The sequence below is a fragment of the Egretta garzetta genome, unplaced genomic scaffold (genome assembly GCF_000687185.1).
Source record: "Egretta garzetta isolate BGI_Z169 unplaced genomic scaffold, ASM68718v1 scaffold596, whole genome shotgun sequence".
In the NCBI taxonomy this organism is placed as follows: domain Eukaryota; kingdom Metazoa; phylum Chordata; class Aves; order Pelecaniformes; family Ardeidae; genus Egretta; species Egretta garzetta.
In genome coordinates, this window is record NW_009260129.1 from 650,627 (window position 1) to 675,371 (window position 24,745).

The 24,745-nt window shown below is 37.3% G+C and overlaps 1 protein-coding gene across 3 annotated transcripts in view; it reads left to right on the plus strand.

The window, feature by feature from the left end:
* SMARCA2 (SWI/SNF related, matrix associated, actin dependent regulator of chromatin, subfamily a, member 2) overlaps window positions 1-24,745 on the plus strand; it is a 120,245-nt gene that overhangs the window by 79,468 nt on the left and 16,032 nt on the right. For all 3 annotated transcript variants that reach the window (XM_035896948.1, XM_009641498.2, XM_035896949.1), the window contains exons 27-29: window positions 414-491; window positions 4,854-5,072; window positions 21,360-21,577. In XM_035896948.1, the coding sequence (XP_035752841.1) occupies window positions 414-491; window positions 4,854-5,072; window positions 21,360-21,577 (515 nt within the window). The remainder of the gene's footprint in view (window positions 1-413; window positions 492-4,853; window positions 5,073-21,359; window positions 21,578-24,745) is intronic.

Below are 24,745 nucleotides of genomic sequence, written 5' to 3' on the forward strand. Positions count from 1 at the left end.
TAACCAGGACTGTTTCATTCTCCTTGCTTTGACAGCAAAGACCTCACAATGCAGAATGGTATTTCTGAGGGAGTACTGTAGAACAGCAGAACGGAAATGCATATATTTTAACTGAAGCACTAACTGTGCTTCTGACCCAGGAAAACCACAACCCAAAATTTCCTGGTTACGTATTTGCTCATTTCCTCATTCTCAATTTATGAAGGTGGTAATAAGTCCCAATCTTCTCTCTAATTATGTCTATTTTGCGTTACTTCTGAATCACTTAACACTTTAAAAGTTTTAGTTTCATTTTGAGTGTTTCGCACGTGTCATGACAGAAGGAGGGTCAGTGCAACACTGACCTGATGGAGGCTGTTGCTTCAAGTTGCACGTAGTTTCTTTCTAATACCTTTATCCATCTGTGTCACCAGGAGGAAGATGAAGTTCCTGATGATGAGACTCTGAATCAGATGATTGCTCGACGTGAGGAGGAATTTGATCTCTTTATGGTAAGGATGATATGATCATAATTAGAATATCTTCTCTAGTGTTTTTAATGAAGGCCTTAACCTTTTGTCATTCAAATTTTGGAAAATTTTGTTGGAGGAATAGGCTTTATTTACTTGCATTGTTTATCTGAGGAAAGAAGCATAGTCTACTTAGGGTTCCTCAATGACAGATAGACTTCAGAGAGCCTTGCAGACAGTGTGGTGGAACAGTGCCAATCTGGAGGAAGAGTCTAGCATGACCTGAGAAATTTACAGTGCAAAACTGATAGTCACTGCTAATTCTACAACATGCTTTTATTTTTCAACATTTCTTCTAACTTTTGGGCTATGATATCAGCAAGGACAACTACAGAAACTTAACAAGATAGTAAATCAGTAGACTGGCAGTGATGTTTTCTTTCTGAGTTAACTGGGGTTTGATGATGGTTTTGTCAAGGTCCCAGTCAGCTGCATCTCTGCTGCTGCAACTGTTGAACAGTTACCGAAGTAGACCTAGTGACAGTGGTTCAAATGAGAGCAACTATTTTTTATTAGTACTTCCCTTTTTCTTAGTTCTGCTACAACACTGATACAATAATTACTGAAGTGTCAATGTAGGCATGGCTTTTGCCTTTTAGTGTGTGTACCATGTGAGGATTGCTGGAGGACCTTTGAGAGCACCGACACAGCAACAGGAGAATACTTAAGTACTGAAGGTGAAACACTATCCCCTGTAATTCTACAGAGGCTGCTTTGTTCTGCAAATGGAACAAGCCAGATGCTCATATGTACATGAATGAAAGTGTATCAGGTGGTATCCACAGAAACAACCATTGATGGGACCACAACTTCTGCTCAAGGATTCATCTGTAAAACTTGGCTGTTACACAGTGTGCAGGGGCCCTTTTTATATAAGTGACAGTTGTTCGGGTGCACAGTTGGTAAAGGCCATATTTCCCCACACCGCAGTGCCTTTTGTCATTGCTGACTTGCCAATTTAGTCCTTCTGAGCTAAGTTTCATTTAATGTTATCTCAGAAGAACTGAAATCCCTAAAGCTAGGCTGCACAGGAAATGAGTGCTTACAGACACCTGTTTTGTTAAACTTTCCTTCAGTGATTGGGGTGTAAGGAGATTTACATGACAGAAATCAAGAGGCAAAAACTCAAAAGGAATAATTTCAGCCAAATTACTGGCTGAAAGTACCCTGAGTTCTGTGAAAGCAGATTTGGTGCTGGAAAAAGCTTCTCAGTACTTCTCCTTCAGACCCAGAAGGCAAGAACTAATCCATGGATTCAAAGTAGCTGATGAATTCATGTTTGCTTGCAGGAAATTTGTACAACTTCATCTTTTTGGATTAAGTTTGAAGGCTATTAAGAGACATTCAGTAAAACAGTTGAGGACCTAGAGTGAAGACAGTTTTAGCACTGCATGGGCTCGACTTAACGGTTTTCATATTAATTTACATGAAAGTTTTCAAGGGAGATTGAAGAGCTGGTAGTAGGTAATGAAAATTTGGAGATGCAAAGCTAATGTGCTTTGAAAGCCAGGGGTTTGAAAGTACTTAAGATAGAAACAGTGAAGTTAAATATTAATGGCTAAGAAATAATTTTAATTGTTAATAAAGAATTTGGGTTTCATTTTAGTAAAATGTTTAATTATAAACAAAAAGTCTGAAAAACAAGTTTGTCAGTTGGTTGCTTGTCTTCTTTTTATCAATATTTTAGGTCTTGCATAGCCAGATAAAGAGCACAAATTTAGGTTTGTGTTCTTGTTACCTCAGTGATACCAGTGCTGTCTCATTCCCTCTGTTAAGGTTGTGCAGATGTAGTCAGAATTCAGCAAACTGCAGTATCCAAGAAAAAATGTGTTTTCATTTGTTCATTTGCTTAGAGGTGTAAAAGCACGTATTTTGCTTTTAAAGCAAGCAATTCCAAAACAATAGGCAAGAATGCAGATAGGTTCCTTGAGAAGCTGTTCTGTGGTCACTTTTCAGGTTAGAAGTATTCTTTGGCATAAATCCTGAGATGTAGCTGTGGAGCTAAATACATTGTTCAGAAGGAGGATGTGTGCAAGTGGACTTTGTTCCCCTTGACTTTTAGAGGCTCCACATATATAACAATAGGTAAAAAATCTAGATAGCCTCAAACCACACACTGTCCTGCTTTTGCATTCATTGCAAATGGTGGCACTTCATCACATACCAAAAAGGTTTCGAAAATATTCAGAAAAAAGTCAGTGGTTCAATGTGATCTGTAGAGCTCTTGTATTTTATTATAGCATGCTTCAACAAATCTTACTATTCCTACTTTATCAGTTACAATAAAATAAGGTATATCTGGTTTAGAAATACATGTTTTGGTAAGACACGGGAAGATTCAACTAGAGGTTTCCCAGAGATAGAAGTGGATTGAGTAGTATTCTAAGAAAAAATAAATGGCTATTTGTACCTCTTAAATCTCAGTTTAACTGCGAGTATCTTTAATTTTCCTTCCCAAGCACTTTTATTTCAGAAAACAGCTATTACAATATACTACCTTAGTGTTCAGTCTTTGTCTTAGAGATGGAAACATGGTCACGAGGGGGGAAAAAAAGATGTTTCAGCATTCACTTCATGTCATTATAGTATGATGTCCCTGACTTCACTTAAGTTCTCTGCCAAATAATAAAGAAATCTATCCCATCTATCCCATTTGGGCCTTCCCTCGGTGCAGCTTGCTGGTTGTCAAGTTAGCCATAAACAAAGTCACATGTCTGGCTTCAATGAAACATTTTTTGAAATTAATTCAGATTGAATGCCATGTTCTTTAAAAGGTGAAATATGGAAGTCTGCTATAAAAACCTAAAGGCTATACAGCCCGTCCATCATTGCCTGAGGTAATGAAGAATGGGGAAGACCAACATGTATTTATAGTTGCTCCTTGAATGTAGTTGGACCTGCAGAGTGAAGACACGCATCTTACATTCTGCTTTTCCCTGAGTTTAGAAATCAGATAGGGCACCAGACAAGGTGATGAAGACCACTTTGTAAGACACTGTGTCTGAGGTGGTATTTTCAGAATGCTTGTATTTGAGAAGTGCCAAGATGAGAGAAGATTAAGCATATTCAACAGTGCCATCATTAAGCCTCAGTTAGTAAATTTGGCTGGATTTAAGCTGCCCCTACAGATAGATAATACCTCTGAATTTATGCATGTCTGTGTCTTGGCTAGAGGTGTAAAAGGATGATGTGTCTAATTGGCATCCTGTGTAAGTGCAGCATCATGCACACAAGGGAGCAGTTTGCGCATAATTGAGAATGCTTTTTACAAATGTTTACTGGCCAAAGCAGTTGGCCTGTTCTGATGCTACAGCCGGTTCTGGTGCCGATCTATTTATATTAGTTTTTCAAATATGAAAATTAAATGCTCAGTGGCCACCTGTTTGTTTTCTCTGCTTAGCAACTGATTACTGAGTGTTTAAGTACTGTACTACTCTTCAGAAGGCCTGTTTGAAAAGGCTATTCATATTATCTGACTTGGGCTACTTAAAAAAAATAGGAGATTGACAGGACCATGGGAGCCTAGGTCAGCATATAGTCAATAGATAGAGGTGGATGCTTCTCTGGGAGGATTACAAAGCACCTCACTGATGAGTCTACAGTAGGTTATGGGACTGTATCCTGAGTATCCCTATCTGTTTTCTGAGGTAATTGCTCACCACACTCGAAATTAATTTATGTGATTACTTCAAATTCAGCTTAAAGTCTTAACATTACCTTCTAATGTTCTTAACATTTGTCCTAATCTTATCTGGTATTTTTGTATGTGTTTTGATTTTTGCCTAGTACAGCAGTAAGATTAGGAAAAATTCAGTGGTTTGAGGATGTTGGCTTTCTGGCAAGCTTTTCTCTGAATTTCTTAAGTCTCTCTCTTGATTCTTTATTTCTAAAATCAGCTTTTACACTTTCTTGTTCTGATAATTTAGACTCAGAAAACTAGTGTGTTCCCAGATACTCTTTTTAGTTACATAATAACACCTTATGGCAGTGTTGTCAAGGAATGATTAATACTTGCAGATCACAGTTCTGAATACAAAGAAACCATAAAACCTGTGCAAAAAAGGAAGAGAGTTGTTTAACACAACAAAACACGTGTTCTTGTGATCTGCTTTGTATCACTTAGCTGCTGTGTTGTCTCAGTTACTTGGCTGAATATTAAGCATCAAGTGTAGCTTTTTCTTTTTATAGTTCCATTTTAGAAGTTTTTAAAACTATCATGGAAGGGAAATACTTGTGAAGGACTTGGTTTAAAGTTTCAAATATCATTAGATAGCCAGGAATTTCCATGGTTCATTTAGTATTTGCCCTTAAAATTTTTTTGTCCTTTCCTAACTGCCATTGCAGCGCATGGACATGGACCGTCGCAGGGAGGATGCCAGAAACCCCAAGCGTAAGCCCCGCTTGATGGAGGAGGATGAATTACCATCCTGGATTATTAAGGATGATGCTGAAGTTGAAAGGCTTACGTGTGAAGAAGAAGAAGAGAAAATATTCGGAAGAGGATCCCGTCAACGCAGGGATGTGGACTACAGTGATGCTCTCACAGAGAAACAATGGCTGCGGGTAGGTTGTCCCTTTTTTTGGTTTGGTTTTTTTTTTACAGCTGGGGCTTTTTTATCTTTGAAGACTGCACAGTTTCACCAGGGAGAGCACAACATTGTAGTTAAAGCCTAAATATCCTTATTACCCAGCTTTTGCTGCTGTGTTGAAGGTGTAAGTAAGTTTTAAGCTGCATTGCTGAAACTTAAAACGGTGTTACTAAATGGTGAGTCAGGGCTATGATAGCTTTCTATTGCAACTGTTCTGTTGCCATGAATCTTGTCCTATTTATTACATCTTAGACACTTTCCTAAGTGTCATGTTTAAATTATATGAAGAATTCTTTTACAGTGGAGAAGACCAGTGATTAGTGTATACTACAACTTTCTGTGCTGCAGAAGCTTAATTTTATTAATTTTTTTAATAACTGAATTTAACCCTTTTAAGAATTTGGAAACTTTCACATTAGTCTTCTCTCATGCTGTTTCATTTCCAAGTCCTGAGCATTTCTTGGCTCCACTGAGATCAAAACCCTTGAATAACTGATACAAGAATTTAAGACCTGAAAGTAAAGATTCTAAACTTAACTCAAACCAAATATGTGATTTTGTTCTACCTGAGGGTTCTTGCCGTTCTGTGAAATGTACATCTAATGAATTCTAAGGCACGTGCCTTTTCAGAATGGTAGTAACAGGGTTGGTGAGAAGGTGAGGATTGATTGTTGGAAAGTCTTTTCAAAACCAGGAAATTTGATAATGTTACGATTTCCAAAACATATAGATAAAGTATTGTATGTGTAAAACTAGTCTACATGGTTTGACAGAGTAAGTTTCATCACATAGTAATTACAGACTTAATGCCAACATGAATATACAGCATAGTTTTTGTGTATAATTTGCTAAAGATAGGTAGAAATCTTACCTACTTCAGTTGCAAATGTGATGTTTGTGGGAGTGTTTTGTGCAATAGTGTGCTAAGAGCTCATCCAGATTCTGCTGCTCGGTGTAAAGCTTAGGGGAGCAAAGGTTTGAATTATACATCAGCTGTAAATCTAAACAAGTTTGTGAAACTACAGGAGCTTGATATGTGACATTTTCAAGTAGTCAGTGGAGAAGAAAGACCTAGAAACATAAACTCCCATCTGGATTCTTGAACATTTGCCCTTTCCTATGGTGGAAGTGCTTGCACTGTAGTATACATCTACTCAAGGTCATTTTAAGCTAATTATTATTAATGATGCAATACTCAGGCTCTGGCAACATAGAAGTTAGCTTCCATATGCATGTTTTGGGTCTTGAGTTGGCTTTGCTACTTGTGTTAAGCACTTCACTGACAGAAATGGCAGCCTTAAAAAAATCATCTAATCTATCTTCCTTCTCAGGGCGGAATCACCCAGTCCTGTGTCCTTTATAATAGATGTTCACCTGATGTATTCTTCAAGGCCTTCTCTAACAGTGAATTTAGAACTCAACAGGGGAATGTATTTAACTGTATGGCTTTCCCTTACATTTTATCTGAACTTTCTTGTTGGATTTTAAGCTAATTACTTCTTGTTCTAATCACTATGGTCATGGAGAACAGGCTGCTACCTTTTTTTTTTTTAACATTTGTTTATGTCATAGGAGAGTTGTTTCCCTGTTCAGTCAATTCTTAAGGTTAGCAACCACTGCTCATTCCTGTTTTCTAGATCTCTTGATTGTTTTCACTGATTTCCCCTAGCTGCTCTATGAGTGACTGACATCTTCCTGTAAGTTTGGTCAAAAGCAGACATCAAAATTCCATGTGCAGCCTCATTTGAATAGGGAGGAGGAGTTATTTTTCATAATTTCTGGCATACTTATACCTCATGATCCAGTATTTTATTTTCTTAACAGTAAAGGTATTGACGTGCATAAAATTTTTGATCCAATATAAGCCCTTAATCCTTTTCTGTGGATCTACTTCCTGGCCAGTTTTTCAGAATCGTGTTTTGGGTAGTCGATCTTTCCTTCCTAGTAAGAGGATTTAGCATATGCTCTTGCTGAATGATATCCAAATTTTCTTCACCAAAATTTTTCTGAATTTTAAGCCTGTCTCCAGGTGAACTTCTGGTCAGCCTGGTGTCTTTGGAGATTCATTAGGCACACTTTATATTCTGTCTTCCCAAAGACACTAAAACCACTGAAAAGCACTGGACCATTTGATAAAGAACCATTTAAGACTATTCTAAAAACAATTTCTTACCCATTGCCATTTACTTGATAGAAAGTATTTTCATTGTTTGTTTCTGAGACTGTTGTGTAAGGCCAGGTCAGAAACCTTGATAGTCAAGTTGGTACATATACTACCCCTTTTTCAACATGACTTGTTATTCTGTTTAGAAAAACTAGTTCCCCTCCTCCTCCATATTGGGTTGTTAAGCATGTTCTCAAATTAGCTAAGTTAAAGCTAAGTCAGATTGCTTCACAGTGCATTGCAGTCACTACTGTGACTGTTGCATACGTATTTTAACTTACGCTTTCAGGTGGACTTGAGATTGTGTTGAAACAAATGCAGGTGTAGGAACTACTAATACTTTTTAGACTCTTTATTCAGAGGTATTGTATTTATAGTGTAACACTGCTTATGCAGGTTCAGAATAAAAAGTCCTCTTCATTGTGTGAATACTGAAATTGAAGTCAAGTTTTATTAGTTTTTTCGTGATCTTATTTTCCTCATGTGTGTGTGAGTTCTTTGTCACACCCATTGGCCTCCCACCACCACCACTTATGTCTTCTTCGAGAATTTAAGTCTTTTTCTGTAATAACATCTTAGAAGATTGTAGAAAAAGCGGTAATAATCTTGTACTGTGATTTCAAGAGAATCTTTAACTATATAAACATAGAAAATTGTGGTAGATAGTTTATAAGCATTTGTATCTTGTGGCTTTGTCACTGTAACTTGTAAGGTAACAGTATTGTGCATATTGCATGAAAACTTTGAATTAATCATTTCATGTTAACTTGGATGCAGTGTACTACTTATATCATTAAAACTGGAAAAAATAGAAAAGCCAGTAAGTTCTGAATTATGAATGGTACTTTAATTCATAAGACATCCTTTTACCCATGTTCTGTTTCATGCCACTTTCCAAAGGTAACTATAGATACTTCTATTTTTATAGCAGTGTTACAGAAGAATGAGATTTATTTACCAGCAGCAAGGGATGCCCCTCATTTTTTCTCTTGCTATGGCTGCTGTTACAGCTTTATAGCTATCTTCTCATGGGGTTTTCTGCAGTAAAACTTTGCATTTCTGACTAATAAGGTGGTTTCATGGTATTAATACCCAGTCCTCAGCTGTGTCTTTTTCTTTATGTGTCTTGGGGAAGTTGACTAGACCTCTTCTTCTCTGAGGAGTTTTGCCTCAGTCAGCAGCCACAACTCAGACTGTGGAGATCAGCTACTTGTTCCTTTTCAGTTAGACCCTGACCCCTCTGCTGATGCACCCAACACTGAAGAGTCTAGTTAATGTCATGGCAGATCATGAGGGGGTCTGCCATACACCTCAGGGTCTGTATGCACGCTTGTATACTGACCAAGTATGTCAGCTCCCTCCTTGCTAGGGTTCATGTACCTGAGTTGGGAAGCAGGAGACAAAATAATTACAGAAGCCAAACCTATGGACATATGCAGTGTTTAGTGAGATTGTGTTGCTGCCCTGAACAACCCGTAATTCAGTAACAGCAGCTTCTCAGGGAAGCTGTAAGACACAAACAGGCTTCATCACTAGCTGTCGCTGCAGCCTGCTGTTCTGTAACTGTTGGCATGACAACCATATTTCCTTAAAAAAAAAAAAAACAACCAAGACAAAAAAAAAAAAAAAAACCAACCCAGGAAGGAGGAGTTTGTTTCCTAATCCTATGAAGCATTTGTATTCTGGAAGTATTTCATGCTCTAGCAGATTCTATCCCTGCACCATTTTTAACAGGACTGCAAAATACTTTGTTGGATACCGTGGCAGATTATTTTCTAGAGGGGTCATCTACTAAGGACTCCATTGCTTTGGGCAGGATTCAAGAATCAGAGGATTTGTTTGAGTAGTTGCAAGACTCTTAAGACAGTTGCACCTGGATTCAGCTTCTCATTCAGTTTAATTGCTGGCTAGGTGACATGAATAAAGTTTTATACCCTAGTTGTGCCGCTCATTTGAAATAGCTTTGCATGTTTGCCAGGGAAACGTATTTGAGTCCAAGGTGGACAGCATCTTGTTTATTCATGCAGACATGCAACAGTCAACTATTGTGGACTATTTGTTTTGCTGATGTAAAAATTGTAAGTGAAATTCAGGCATTTGGTCTGTAATTAGTCAATCTTATTTAAATTTAAAGAAGACTGCTGTTGACTTTCATACATACAGAATATCTGGAGAATACTGTTTAACATAATCGTGACATAAATTTTATTTGCTTTTTTGTTTATGTTTACTAACTAAGGTAAATATATTGTATAATAAATCAGACTACTTAGCAGGAAAATGCCAGGCATGTTTTCAACTGTTTTCTCATCAGCTGGAACTTTACATAACTTTTTGATTTTATGCACTCTCTAATAGTTAGGTTTGCCATCAGAGGTAGTAAAGTTGGGCCAGCTTGTTACTACAACTTGACATAAATTACTAGAAGTTTTTCAGTTAGGTTTGTGTTTTCTGAGAGCATTTCACTTGTATGTTTACAACTTCAGAGTCAATATTAAGAACATATTTTAAGACATGGTTTTGTAAAATGTGATCATGGAATTTGATCTTACAGTAGTACTTGTTAGATACTGAAGCAGCTGTGTGGAAAAACAGCATTGCAGTCTATAATTGTTTTAGCTTCACTTTTCATCTACTGGTTGTTACTTCTATTGTAATGGAGGTTTTTTATATAGTCTATACTGGAGGCTGAGGTTTTGTGAAGGAGGAGAAAAGAACCTTTTACCTGGTGCGTAGTTGATTTGCGTAGTTCAGGTACACAATCCCCCTTACACCCCTGGTTTTTTCTCTTCCTTACTCCTCTATACCATTTCTGGTTACAAAAGTTTCCTGCAAAGTTTCCTGGCTTGCTGCTAAACCTGTTTAACAGTCGAGTGAGTGAGTATTTGCCCAGAGCATTTGAAGAAAATTGCATTCTGATCTAAACTCTTTTCTGTAGTATTGAATTGCAGATCCGATTGCATTTGTTAAGTTGTAGGGGAAAGCAAGTCACATTTAAAAGACTGTCACTGGAGGCTTAAAAAGTCCACCATTCCAGGGCATTGTCTATTTTGTGACCAGCAATCATCAGGATGCCTCAGGTACTACTTTTTAATGTGCAAGGTGAGGCTGATAAGTTTTATGCATGTGGAAGCTGATTTCTTGAAGGATTATGAAGTTGGATGTGACTTTAAGGCCTCACGAAGCCAAGCCATTTTTATGTTCTGAGTATTACTATCTATCTTTCATGCCCTTTTCAGGAAATTCAGTTCAGAATCTATTTAAGAAAAGTTTAAAAATGGCTACTTTTAAGTTGCAGTGAAATTTAAAACCAGTGAAGCAGTTTAGATAAAAGGGGCTTTTCTTGGCTTTTGGTGTGTGAGAGGGAATTTAAAGCCATCTACCTGATAGCTTTGGTTCTCTGTTTTGGCAAGATGGGTTTGTTAGCTGATAAAGAGAAGAATCTGATTTGCAATCTGGGTATCTTTCTTGGAATCTGGAGGCAGGATTGAAAGTATTAATTTGGGAAACTAACAAAGTACTTTGAAATGCCTCTTCAATATTTAAGAGGTGTTCTCAGTAAGGCAGTTTTTTAGTGTTCCAGAAATAGTTTTTGTGTGAGAAAGATCTCAAGTCAGGAAATCTGAACAGCTGTTCAGAGGAATACCTATCAGTAAAACATCTTGCCATGTTTTCATAGGATTCTGGATTTTTAGTCTATGATTTTGTCCATATGATGTTACATGTAAAGTACCATAACAAATATTAACACAGTTTAAATTGGAATCATATATATATTCTCCTCTAGAAAACATAAGAATAATAGTGTCATATAAACACCTTTCTGTATTTTTAAAAAATGTGAGTAGTATTGTTAACATTAAACTAAAATAAACTTAATTTTCTTTGAAATAGCTATACCTTTCTGACATACCAGCTTTATATAGCCTGGCAACCATGAGTTAAAACAGTGGGTTTCAGGCTTTGTTATATTATTACTGTTTCAAGTGCAAAATTTTGCATGAAATAATTAGGGCCTTAATTAAGATGCCTGACCATCTTGAGGAAGGTCCAAATTCAAATCAAATTCTGAAGCTAAAACACAAACAGTTATTAAATACTTCACAAAATCCACAAAGAAAACGAAATTCTGCATTAAAACTTTAAAATGCTACTGTCGCTAGGAACATCTGACAATGGAAAGAGAAGCAGCAAACATTTAAATACTTGGGTCCACTGCATTGTTATGTTCTCTGGCATGCATTGACAATAATGATGATAGGTCATATGCAGTAGGTGACCTTTTGTCATCTATCAAACTTTTGAGTAGAGGCAATAAATTTTCCTATGTTGATTTGCATTTACAACATGGGTAAGAAATGACCCATACCTTTCCAAGCGTATATGGTGGCTTGGAATGTATTTATTCACTGTGCAAAAAGGGAAGCATTTAATATTTTGCATTGTCATCAGTAGCAAATTGAGAGACCGTTACTGTGAAGTGCCATCTTTAGAAGGCAGACCTGAGCAGGTGAGGGGAAGCTTCACACTGATGTTTTCCATGCAGCAGGTAATGATAGGCAAAAGTAATCCTTTTCACGGATCAGTGTACACAGGTGGCCAATGGCATCCTGGCCTGTATCAGAAATAGTGTGACCAGTAGGAGTAGGGAAGTGATAGTGCCCCTGTATTCGGTGCTGGTGAGGCCACACCTCGAATACTGTATTCAGTTTTGGGCCCCTCACTACAAGAAACATGTTGCGTTGCTGGAACATGTCCAGAGGAGAGCCACAAAGCTGGTGAGGGGTCTGGAACACAAGTCATACGAGGAGCGGCTGAGGGAACTGGGGCTGTTTAGCCTGGAGAAGAGGAGGCTGAGGGGAGACCTTATCACCCTCTACAGCTACCTGAAAGGAGGCTGTAGGGAGGTGGGGGTCAGTCTCTTCTCCCTGGTAACAGATAATAGGACGAGGGGGAATGGTTTGAAGTTGCGCCAGGGCAGGTTTAGGCTAGACATTAGGAAAAACTTCTTCACCAAAAGGGTTGTCAGGCTCTGGAATGGGCTGCCCAGGGAGGTGGTAGAGTCCTCCTCCCTGGAGGTATTTGAAAGAAGGATAGCTGAGGTGCTTAGGGAGATGGTTTAGTGGTGGGATGTCAGAGTTAGGTTAAAGGTTGGACTCGATGATCTCAAAGGTCTTTTCCAACCAAAGTGATTGTATGATTCTATATGCAGAGCTCTGCTGCTTCTGTAGAAACCCACAACTTAAATGAAAGAAATTTGTCTCTTCTTGTATGCAAACAAATATGGAAGTACTAACGTAGCAAATACGCAAGACAGGAAGGTTTCAGACTGAACTTCTCAAAAATTCTCAGCCTGTCCTTAGGCATGTCATAAGTGGAAGGCCTCAGTCAGTTAGCTTCCTGAGTCACCTTGAAGTACTCTGCTTGATGAGTAGAATGGTGTATTTCCTTACCCTATTCCTTACCCCTACGTGGAATTTTAACTTAGAAAAAGTAAAATCCCACAAAAGTTCTCCAGTAATCGTAAGCCTGTAATTTTGTCCTGTACTCTAAATTTGTTGAGTTTAGAGTGTTACAAATTATAGTTTAATCGGTTACATTACATATTCTTTTCAGTTGCACCTGATAATGTAATAAAATAGTTGTAGCTGGACTTTGTTGCTGCTTACAGCCTTTGCTTGAGTTTTTCATATATGCAGTTATACTGCACTATACATTATTTTGTTGAGAAAGTTCACTTTCTCTTAAGCCTCAGTGCCTTTCCAGGAATTTTTGTTGTAGTCTTCAGTTAGCCTTTGCTTAGGTAATAGTTTTTGATTGTCAGACTCTGTGATTTGCATTGCAATTTATCCCGGAAGACCAAAAGGCTTTCTAGATGGATACTGCTCATGTCAGATTTTTACTTTTAGGCTGTGATACGCATATTAAAGGGTCAAGCTCTACTGTAAGTCCTGCCACAGCCTGATGACTGCAGCTTTAAAAGCATCCTGAAAACATGGAACTCACTGCATCGCTGTGAAGTTAGCCTCACAAAACATTGTTTTGGTATAAAATATGTAAAAGATACATATAACTTAGCTTTTAACTGCAAGTTGTCCAAAGTTTGATTGAGTTTTGTTTCATGCTATCTTCCTCCAAATTCTGCAAAGTTATTAAAAAACTATATTGGAATTGTCTTCATGGGCTCCTTCTTACTGTTTATTGTTTAAACACAGTCTATGAGTAAAATTTTTTCATCTGTCAGCATAGGAAGTGAGTAGTCTAATCTGTTGCCATATATTTTCTCATATCATACTCCTTTATCATTACATGCTTCCTGTTCTTAATTGGCTTAGAGTACCTGCATTAATAGTGATAGATCACTATAAACAATTTCTCATGCTGTTGGAAAAATCCTTAAGCCACTTTCTGTGAATAAGAAGATACAAGAGATCCTATGAACATCCACTGAAAAATAATGAAATTATAATGGTTACTAAAAGCTGGTCTTTTTTTTTTCCATTATACTTGTTTTATGGAAGGTATTTTATCTGTTTTGTTTCATATTTATTTTCTCCATTTTGCTTCCATTTGGGTATCTCCCATATTCTAAACTTGGAATAAAAAATGTCTGTTTGAGAACGTGTGAATAATGTGTAATATATATGTTTGTAAGTGTATGTTTTTTACAACTGTGTGTCTGTAAGATGATTTTTTTTTTCTCCAGTATATTTGCCTGCAGTATTTTCCTAAGTGATAGTCTTGCAGTGTCTCACTTAAGTTAGTTACATCTCATTCAGTTTGTAAATTTTACTTCTAATTATACTTCCAGAGATACCTGCAACTGTTTCCAATGCCAATGTGTTAACAATATTTACTCTTTGAGTCATCAATATGCTGTAAATTTCTGAGCAATCTGAAGGCAATCTGAAATACACAGGATACCACCTAGTTCAGAACTGCTGTTGTAACATCCCTTTCAGAATGTGCTTGTTTATCATCTGGCAACTGTCATGCGCAATATGTCACAAGTCCGTTATGTATTGTGCTCCAGTCTTGAATGAGAGAGTTTTTCACTGTGTTTAGAAAAAGGCTATTACTCCAAGTGACAAGAGTTGTTCAGCAATCAGCAGGTTATCTAGCTTTCTAAAAAGAAGGGGAGAAGATTTGGGAAAAGAGGCAAACAAACAAAAAAGCCCCACGACAACAAAACAGTTCAGTGATAAGACTAAGAGGTTGGTATCAATAGGTTCTGGTATAGAATTTGTTTGGATTTTTTTTCCCCCTTTTTGCTGTTCCTAGGTTAGGTTGGCTTGGTCAAGAAGTTGTTCAAATTAAATCTTCTTAACAAGACATAAAGTACAGCTGTATGTCAAGTGGGAGGGGTAAATCGCACTTACTTTTGAAAACTACAGAAGACAATTAGAGATAGTTCTGTAGATTTTTTAAGAGTGTCTCTGAGTAGCTGTAGACCACAGAATAGTGATGATTTTTGGTAGTTCCACATTCAGTGTCTTAATACAGTGAGTATGCATTTTCTCAATGCTCTTTTTGGTTAAACAAAGCATCTTTATAGTTGGCATGATACAGTCGTTCCTTTTTATCACCCAGTTCCTTCCCCCTAATGGAGCACTTCCCTTGTGCTCCCTGAGCTGGCTGTGGTTCCTGGTATCATCGGTAATTACTGTGTTCTTCAGTCTCTCTGTCCCCAAAGTTTATGAAAAGCTCGTAGGTGCAAATTCAGTTTGAGTGGTTCCATTTAAAATCATTGTTTGCCTTTTGGGGGAGGGAGGAATGAGACATTATTATTGATACGTATTTTTTTTAACCAGATTTCACTTTTGAACAGAAGAAAATTTATGTCCTTGCCAGTATAGTTTGCCATAACTTGGAGCAAGTTTATCAGTGCTGACTCCTTGTGATACTTTACTTAGTAATTGTCACATTAAAGATTAACATTAAGCATTAAGGTATTTTACATTAAGATTAAATTTTAGGATATTTTATCTGAAATATTTTTCTCAGGCCAGAAAGAAAACACTGAAGATAGAAGTTCCATAAATATTTAAAATAGATACCTTTTTTTCTTTTAAAACATTATGCTCTGTTGCTTTTGGTTGAGACCATGTTCTTGCATGGTTCTATCACATCTTTTTGGCATCAGTCTTTAAATCAAAATGCAAGGAAAAACTGTTTATAATTTGCATTATTGTTTTCCTTAACCTGGAGTTTCTGTGCAAATAATTAAGCTACTATTACTAGTTTTCAACCGCAAAAGAGAAAATAAGCTTTCTCCTGCTTCTCAAATAGAAGCAAATTTCAGCAATGTGAAGATGCAGACCCTGACTGATGAACATATGGCTGAAGTACTCTGTTCCCTTATTTCGTGGAAGTTCAGCATATCTGAGAAGACCATTTATTAAAAATGTATGTGGTTTTGCAATAATTGCAATTTTTTTGCATTTTTAAAAAAACCAATACTTTTGTTTCTACTTAAATGCTGTGTGGACACTCTTTGGGATATTCCTTATGTGGAGGAGAATGAGTCAGCAGTAAAAGCAAGGAAAAACTGAGTGTATTCACTATTTGTTTTTTGTGTATTTTAATCTATACTCTGTTTTAGTTTAGCCCAGCAAAACTGGTCTGGTAAATTCTGTTGTGCAGTACTATCCAGCAAGGAGAGGAAATTCAGTTAAAATAACTCTTCATCAATCCTTATAATTATCTTCAAGATATTTAGTCATTGCACTGTTGATAGAGTATCTTAAGCCTTTCCATCTACTTGTCAAGTACTATGGTGGTGTTTTTATTCACAGTCTTTATTTGTAGTGTACTGACCTCTATGCCTCAGGATAGCAAGAGATAATTAGCTGCAATGTAAAGGAACTTGCTCTAGAGAGCCGAGATGTAATTCCAATGTGTGGAAATTAGAAATAGTCCCAGACATCAGGAACGTCACTGTTGAGAAACTAAGCAGGAGAACTGGATTTTGAAGAGATCTTTTGGAGAAGATGAACTTCAGGCTGGAAAGTTAAAATCTTCGTCAGTTGCCAGGTATATTCTGAGAAAAAAAAAAAGTAAAATAAAGAGGGATAGGATTTCAAATAGAGCAAGATGGAGGAAAAAAGTGGAATTTCTCTTGGAATATCATGACTTGAAGGATTACACTGAAGAGAGAAATTGGTAGGGGCAGCTAGATGACATTTTAGTGCTTTAAGTGTTTGTTATTAGCCTTCTGTAGGGCATTTTTACTTCTCTTCCAAATTGGTAAATAAGAATTTCATTTTGCAAAGCAGTCGTCTCTTGTTCATCAACTGCATTACTGACATGTTTTTTGGTTTTAAGTGCCTAACAGCCCTTAAGCTTAGTGCCTCTTGGCCAGCAGTCAGTGCAATGCCCAGGTGAGTTACTTGTTCTCAATCTTTTGGAAACTTTGCATGACTGGGTTAGTATTTATGTTCAGGGAGTTGGGAAGCTGACTTTTTTTTCTGTTCACCTATGTTTTATATGCTTTCTGTGGAAACATGGAGTTTAGTTATCATGCTAGCAAATCTGTTCGCACGGTAATGTTAGTCACAAGAGCTCTCTTCTAACTTTGCAGGTTGGGGAGACATAGGGCATTGATGTCTGAGGGGAAGGGGGCAAGCTATCTTAATGTTCATTTCCTTAAGATAAAATCAGAGGAGGGCACAGGAAGAGATCTAGTGTTCTGTGCCCATTTCCCATTTAATCTGAACATATTTTCAGCATTATCAAGTAGACTTACTACATGGCTCCCTACCACTTTTGTTTTGCCTCTACAGTTTCTTTAACTGTAAGTAGTAGCAATAGCTTTTGCCATGTCTTAACTTTCTCATAACAATACTATAGTTATGTCCAATCAAAGGAAAAATAACAATGTCTTACAATGTTGTGTCATCTAAATATTAGAGGCAGACCTTAGACACCAAAACTGATTGTATGCTGAGGACCTCCATTGATTCACTCTGTGACCACACTCAAGTTACCTGATTCCTGTAAAATTAATTTAAAACTAACACGATTGTTGACTGTCAGAAGGCAGTTGGGACACAAAACTGTAGCTGTAGCTCTTCGTGCTTATTTGGGTCCATAATTCTCAACTGAAAAGGTATTTAGTTGTGGTGCTGTATCATGTTCTCAAGAAGTTAAGAGTACATCTGTAATGTCCTGCTCTTCAAATGGAGAAACAAAACAGTTTCCATTGGATCTTTACTTTGTTTCTGTGGTGCTCATATAGCTGTATCCATGTTCACTGAGCATGCTTCCACCTCAACACAGCTGTTTTCCTTTATGAAGAGGAAAATGTAATTGCAAGCAGCAATAGGAAGGCCAGGTGTCTTAGAAATAACTTCTTGCCTTCTGAAACCCACTCTGGGGGGATTTTTTGAGGGGGTAGGGGATGGGGGAAGACACTTCTTTTTGAAGGAAGGCAGTTTGGTTTCTTTAATCCATGGTCAGTATGTTCTTTCTTAAAATTCTGGTGCCCTGAGAAGCCTGTGTGCTCTTAGCTCTTTAGCAAGGAAGTGGTTTTGTGTATGTGGACCAGGATACAGCAGTAAGATTCAGAAAAGTGGGAAGATTTTGTCAGTACTGGACTTAACATCAGGTCCTCACACTTCACTGTCGTCTCTGCCTCTCGTGAGCTGCACAACCCTTTGCAAAGTTTGACATTAAATTTTGACAGCTTTCTTTCAAAAAATAAAGTCTCCAAACTTTATTGTGCTCTTTTCTCCTGTTTCCTTAAGGGAAGGAAAGTGTTAAGTTTTTATTTGTGTACCATTTTCCTTGACTGCCTTGCTGTTCACCTCACTAATCCAGAGGCATTTGAGCATGGGAGATGTCTGTGCTGTCTTGCACTCTCACAGAGCCCGTCATCTGTCAGGAACTGGAGATTTGTGTCTGGGATTTGTATCATTATCATACTGGTAAAGGTTTGGAAGGTGTGGCACTTCAGCCCTAGAATAGTAAGCTTTTCTAACATAGCACAGTCAGATGAATTAGTTTAATAAAATTTTGTTGCTCGTACACACATGCATGGATCATATGTGTAGACATATGCACAGAGCATTAATATCTCTACTGATAATTGATTTATGTGATATAGTTTTAAGCCATCCTTTGAGACAGCATAAATTATATAGGTTTAGTTTTAAATATGACTTTTTATAGACAAAATATAAATGTTGCCACTTGAGAAGTGATGTTAGGAGTCACAATAACATTTTTGGACTGTTGGTATGGTCACACTGATTTTCAAGTGGTGTCAGTAAAGTCTTAAATTCAGGAAAACTGTCCGAGTTTACATTCGTGCATATAAATTTTGAAAGCTGAGCATAGTAATAGAATAATATATTGCTAGTTAAGTAGACAGTTTAATATTTGTTTGCAGATCTGTAGTATGCTAAGAATTAATTTGCTGTCTGCTAGGCACTGATTTTAAGAGTATAAGAGTATATGTTAGTTTACTTGGGTTTTATTTTTATTTTTTGTCTTTACTACATTGCTATATGTAATATTAACAAAAGTTCTTTTCTCTTTTATCTTTATCCTTATTTTTTTTTTCAAAAATATTACCTACTCCAAGAATTCATAAATTATGCAGAATTTTAAAAAGAAATGTTAGTAAACTCTGTGATGAAGACCACTGTTATTTTTTTGGTGGTAGAAAATTTGTCAAGCAAACAAAAATATAAATATATTTTAGTGAAGTGAATACCAATCTGGTAACAAAATATTACCAAAGTTAACAAAATTATAACTTGGTTTGGTTTGGTTTTTTAATTTCTTGTAAATCAGAATAGATTTTTTTTTTTAATCCGTTTCAATAACCATAACCTGATCTGTTCACCGTGGAACAATAGAAATAAATTTTCTGTAGTAAATGCATCTTTAAAATGCATGCAACCTATTTCAGTTTTAAAATCATAATTGTGCTATTATAATTAAAATGCTAACAAGAATCAGTAACTGCCCAGCTAAAATTGTAATTTGGATGCCTAGATTAATAAAGGGAGAAATATGATAAGTAGTTGTCAATATTAAAGCAGGCTGAAGGAGGAAGGCTTCGGGCCTTGTAGTAGGTAGAATGAAACAGCAGATTTGAGTATCCACAATCCTTTCAGTATTAAATTTTCAGTAAAATAAAATTACTTGTATATGAAAACATAGCCTTTCCCCAGCTCTCTTTTTTTTCCTGATCAGCTGATGAAGAGACTAGCAGCTCGCTGCTTTGCTGGCTTGTTAATTTTATCCCCACTAACTGTGATTTCCGATAGCCGGCCTGCTGATAGTGGTAAGGTAAATATCCTTTTTCATTGCCGTCTTGAAGATTCAGTAGAACTACATCACAGGCATGTGTAGGTGTGTAACACATCAAAAGTCGGTGTTCTCCGTATTTCAGTGTGCAACTGAGTGCTTAAGGAGAGCAATGACATTAACTGTTGACAGCCTTGCATGCTGTATTTATTATTAGCTTTTCTAGCTTCCAAGATATGCAGAGAAATTTCCTTTTCTTAACCTTCGTTAGCTGCAGTGGTTTATAGTGGGTGTCCTGCTTTAGCCAAATGAATATTAATGAATTTGTGTGCAGATATTTTTTTTTTTCCTTCTTTTTTCTTCCTAACTCATCAGATCTCAAGCCTCCTTCATAGTGGTTATCTGAACGCTGTGGAAGCATGATGTAAATTGTCTTTTGATTATTAAGGCCTAGTTTCAGGCTGTCCCTCAGGATTCTGCGTTCGTGTTTGTTCTGTGGATTTGCACATCGGAGGATGCATAGGAAACAGATTTCAAAATCCCACTGGTGTTTTTAACATGCCAGGTTGTTTTGTGTTGTGCATCAGGTTTTGTTCACAAAACGTTTTTCAAGAGATGTTGTACACAATTGAGAAAAATTATGTCTGGGCTGTAATCACGCTTTTTATATTGATTGTTATGCTCACATGATCATAAATATTAGCCATGTTTGGTGCTGTGGAGAAATGAAGGTAATTGCCTTATGATTAGAGCTCTTTCAGCTACGAGAAAGGATTGATTAGCATTTGCATGTACTCAAGGCAATATTGAGAGGCAAAAGGGACAAATATCAACATCAGTTAATGTTCTGAGAAAGCATTAATCAGAAAGCCTGGTTTTAAGATCTTTTTTTATATTTTTTTTTGTTTTGAAATTCAGTTCTCTTATGACCTGGTATTTTTATTTCTTTTCTTTTGTTGGCTTTCCCAAATCAAGAAAAGTTCAGCTTCTTGCTTTTTATCACATGGATTTGATAGTTAGTGTGTGAACAGGTTCCCTTTATTCCTAGTTCAGGTTTTTTTAGTGATTTTTTTTTATCCCTCTGCATAGTACTGCTGGGTCTGGTTAAAAGCATACATCCAGGTAATTGAAACTAGTGTTCATTGCTTGTGACTGAAGGGGGGAGTTGGTTTTGGGTTGGGTTTTTTTTTTTTTGCTATCCCATGTTATGAGTGCTTTTTACAGTAAAACACTGTACTGCCAGTGCTTCTGCCTATCTGTTGGTTACTATTCTAGAAGCAAATGATGCATTCTAGAGCTGGTTTTAATGCTTAGGTGACTTAGAAGTTGCTTAAACTGTTTGGAAGAGAAGTTGAGTCGTTACCGCATAAAGTATTGGTGTGTTGTTTGTGTGCACCAAGAACCGTGTCTAGTCTGCCTTTGGGAGCCAGGCGCAGCTTAGATTGTCCTGTTTGAAAACGAGGGATATCAAGGTCTGTTTTGCATGGGTGCTACATAAGCCCAAACTGCCACTGACGTGACCCAATGAATGTTTGTTGTACGCTTACTGTCAGAGTACCACAGGCCATAAATTGTGTGTGAAACTGTGAGTTGGTGTGGAATTCAAGTTTCAGATGAATATGCATTGATTTAGATGATAGTGGGATTCTTAGAGCAAATTAGTGTTTAGTGTCTTGAATTGCTGGTAACTCAATTTCTCATTGTACAATAAATAAGCTGAACTTTTTTAGTTGAATTATCAGCATAATGGGGTTGCATTTTTGTTTTTAAATACAGTTTATTGTCTCCCTTTGCAATATCTTTTGTTCAAAAATTCATACTTTTTGAATCTATGGTTGTCAGGCAATTGAAGACGGCAATTTGGAAGAAATGGAAGAGGAGGTCCGGCTTAAAAAACGGAAGAGACGAAGAAATGTGGATAAAGATTCTGGGAAGGAGGATGGAGAGAAAGCAAAGAAAAGAAGAGGCAGGCCTCCTGCAGAGAAGTTGTCACCCAACCCACCCAAACTGACAAAACAAATGAATGCCATCATTGATACTGTGATAAACTACAAGGATAGGTGAGCTTGGAGATGGACTCTTATCTGTTGCATGTGCTTTTTCTTTGTTGATATCTCTGTCTACGCTTTTTAACAGCGTCATTTTTGTTTTCAGTCTTCAGAAGTATTTGCTGACACAGCATTTTGGAAAAGTAATTCTCACTCTTTGTAGAGGGCTTTTTGAAGACCCATCTGATAAGAAGCTGTTGCAACACAAATAAAAAAACTAGGCATAGAACTCCTGTTTAGAAATGAAGTCATTCTGCAGGAGCTGTACTTAAGAACATTTAGTGTGCACGGGATTTCCCTTCAGTTTAGTGGTATGGCATGTGTTAAGATTAATCTTTTCAAATACATGGCTACAGGTTTATTAATACAAGGTAACATGGGTCCCACCATGACCTGAAAGACTGCCCAAAAAAGGTAGGGCTTGCATTGTGAGCAGCTGAGCTGCTAAAGGAAAAACTATAGAAATACTGAACATAGTAAGTTGTCCACAGCTGAAATAGAAGCCTGTTTGTCAAGAAATGCCATTTTTCAGCATAGGAAAATAATAAATAGTTGGATCTTAGGAAAATATACCGCTTCTAATGAAATGTTACTTGAAGACAACTTTCAGTCTGTGACTTCAGACGGCAAGTTGCACTTCTTCCTTTTTTGCAGCTAATGTTCTGGGTCTGCATATGCAAGGTTAACTTGGGCTGTATCTGGTGAAGCACACAGAGCTGTGATGCCTGACTTTTTTTGGCATGTGACTGTTGAAATGAAGCATTGTGAGATCTGTGGGCTCTCTCTAGAGTACATCAGAAAGTCTATTGCATCAGAACAGGATTCACAGCAATGAACATGATGAGCAGGAAGCTGACCACAAACTCAGTGTATCCAGCTTGCTGTGACTATCAACCAACAGAGTAGCTGAGAAGGGAGAGGTGTTTAAAGTTCAGGTATTCTGGTCAGGGATGCAAGGAGATACCTCTTCATTTTGGATCCCTGGCCTTGAGCCTTCTTCTGAAGCCAAGCACTTCTGATGCAGGGTGCCTACTTCTCATTTTTAAAATAGCAAGCAGAGCTACTTCCGTAGGCATCCAGGAGGGGATAGCTACTGATAGTAACTGATAGTTACTGGGGAAGTTAAAGATTGCTGTCTGTTGCTTGTGCCCCAGGAAGTTCATATCTGATCTCTGCCAAACAAGTTAACCACTGTGCTATTATGTAGTGACAACGCATACTATTGCCCCTCCCAGGAGCCCACATTTATGCAAGAAAAGAATTGGTTCCCACTTTAAAAAGTGTATGGAGCTCTATTCTGTTAGGAATTAAAAATGTCTGTTAAACCAAGCTCTTCAGTGCAATGGGCTATGCAGAAGAGTTCCAAGTTCCTGTATTGTTTTGTGAGCTAGCATCAAACCACACAATCCTATGAATGTTGGGACAGAACAGAATTGCAAATTTAGACATCAGGAAACTTTAATATCTTAAAATCTTTGGGGTTTGGGTTGTTGTAGAGTTCGATGAACACTTTCAGGATATGCAGCTTTAAAATTAAGTGGGTTTTAGGCATTGGAACTCTTCAGCTTTGTTGGGGGTTCCTGTTTGTTCAGCTCTGGGCTTTTGTGTGTGTGAAGGCAATTGGGGCAAGTATAGAGGGACAGGTTAATTGGAAGAAAAGTAGGCCATGAGCTTCATCTGGGAGAAAAAAGAGGGGTTGATGTATTTAGTATTTAAATGCTTGAAATAATCTTTGTCTTTAGCTTAAGTTTTCAGAGCTAATAGATGTCTCATCTCTACTTTATGATAAAGTCCAGAGGGCTGATCCAGACTGTGGAGAGCTGATTGTGTCCCAAAAGGTGGTCAGGTGATACCCATCCAAAATCTTACTGACTTTGGCCTGAGTTGCTTTGTCAAAAATCAGTTCTGTAGTCTTTAGCAAGTTTTATTGCAGTTAATAAGGCAGCAGGTAAAAAAAAAAATCAAGAGAATGCATTGCTAAACTAATAAATCTCTGTGCGCTTTATCTCATGTTTCCACTTGCTTTTGAAAAGAGCTACAGAACCACTTCTCTGTTCTTGTTAAAATCTTTCTTTTCAAAAAAAGCATTTTTCTATGGTGCCCACAAAAATCCGGAGTACCACTTGGCTGCTTTTGTGTGGCGATGCTGTCTAATGTTGATACAGGGAAGGAGTCTCCAAATACTTTCCTGTCTTGTGTTTGACTTCTGTTGTAGGCATTTGGGGAGAAGTACAATCCTTTCCTTCCTTACTTTAAAAGCATCCAACAAAATAGGCCGGGTTGCCTATGTATAGGAGAGTTAGAAGCTACAATAATACAAGCAATAAGCTCTAGTAAACTGAAGTTTGAGCTACACGATTATTATATAAAGGTCAAAATAAGATTAAACAGAAAAATTAGCAACATTTGAGGCAACTGTTCAGTGTAGAGAAATGCAGCATATGATTCTTTGAAAAACTCAGAGGTGGATATCCAGGTATTTGCAAACCTCAGTTAAAGAACTCCATGCAAGACAGTGAGGTCAAATTACTCTTTCTCTCTGTCATGTCCTCACTACGAATTCAAGCTTTTTCTTTAGATTTTCCTCTCTTATGCAGTACTGTATAGCAACTCTTACATTGCCTTTTATTCCCATCCCACATCCCAACATGATACTGATTTTAATGAAACCTTCCATTAATGATAAGTTTAATAGTTCTTACAGAGCAATTTACAGCTACAAGCTGTTTCTTTGGATCTTTCTAGTGAACTAGGAACACACTGAAGGAGAGAAAACTTCAGTGTTTATGCTGAGATTTTACTTGACTGGCAGCTTAACTGCTTAGTTTCCAGGAATTCTGGTACCTGGGGTGTCTTCCATGTAATAAAGGAAACAGTAAAAAAGGAGAAAAGGGCAGAGGTGTGAGGCACTGTGAACAGACTGTTTGGACTCCTTTGGTGTGAGAGCTGTTGAGGTGCTTGTCAAGTTGACAATACTTGTTTCTTGCAGGCTGCTGTGCTTTGGATTGCAGTATTGGGTGATGTGCTTTAAGCTTTTCCTGGTGTTGACAGGCGTTTCTTTATCATATCTTTGTATTTATCTTTGTTAATCTTGAAACAAATAGTCATACCTCAGTTTGAAGAACTGTGAGGTAAGTGCTCCAAATAGTTAGGAAGTAATAATGCTTACTGAATTCACTG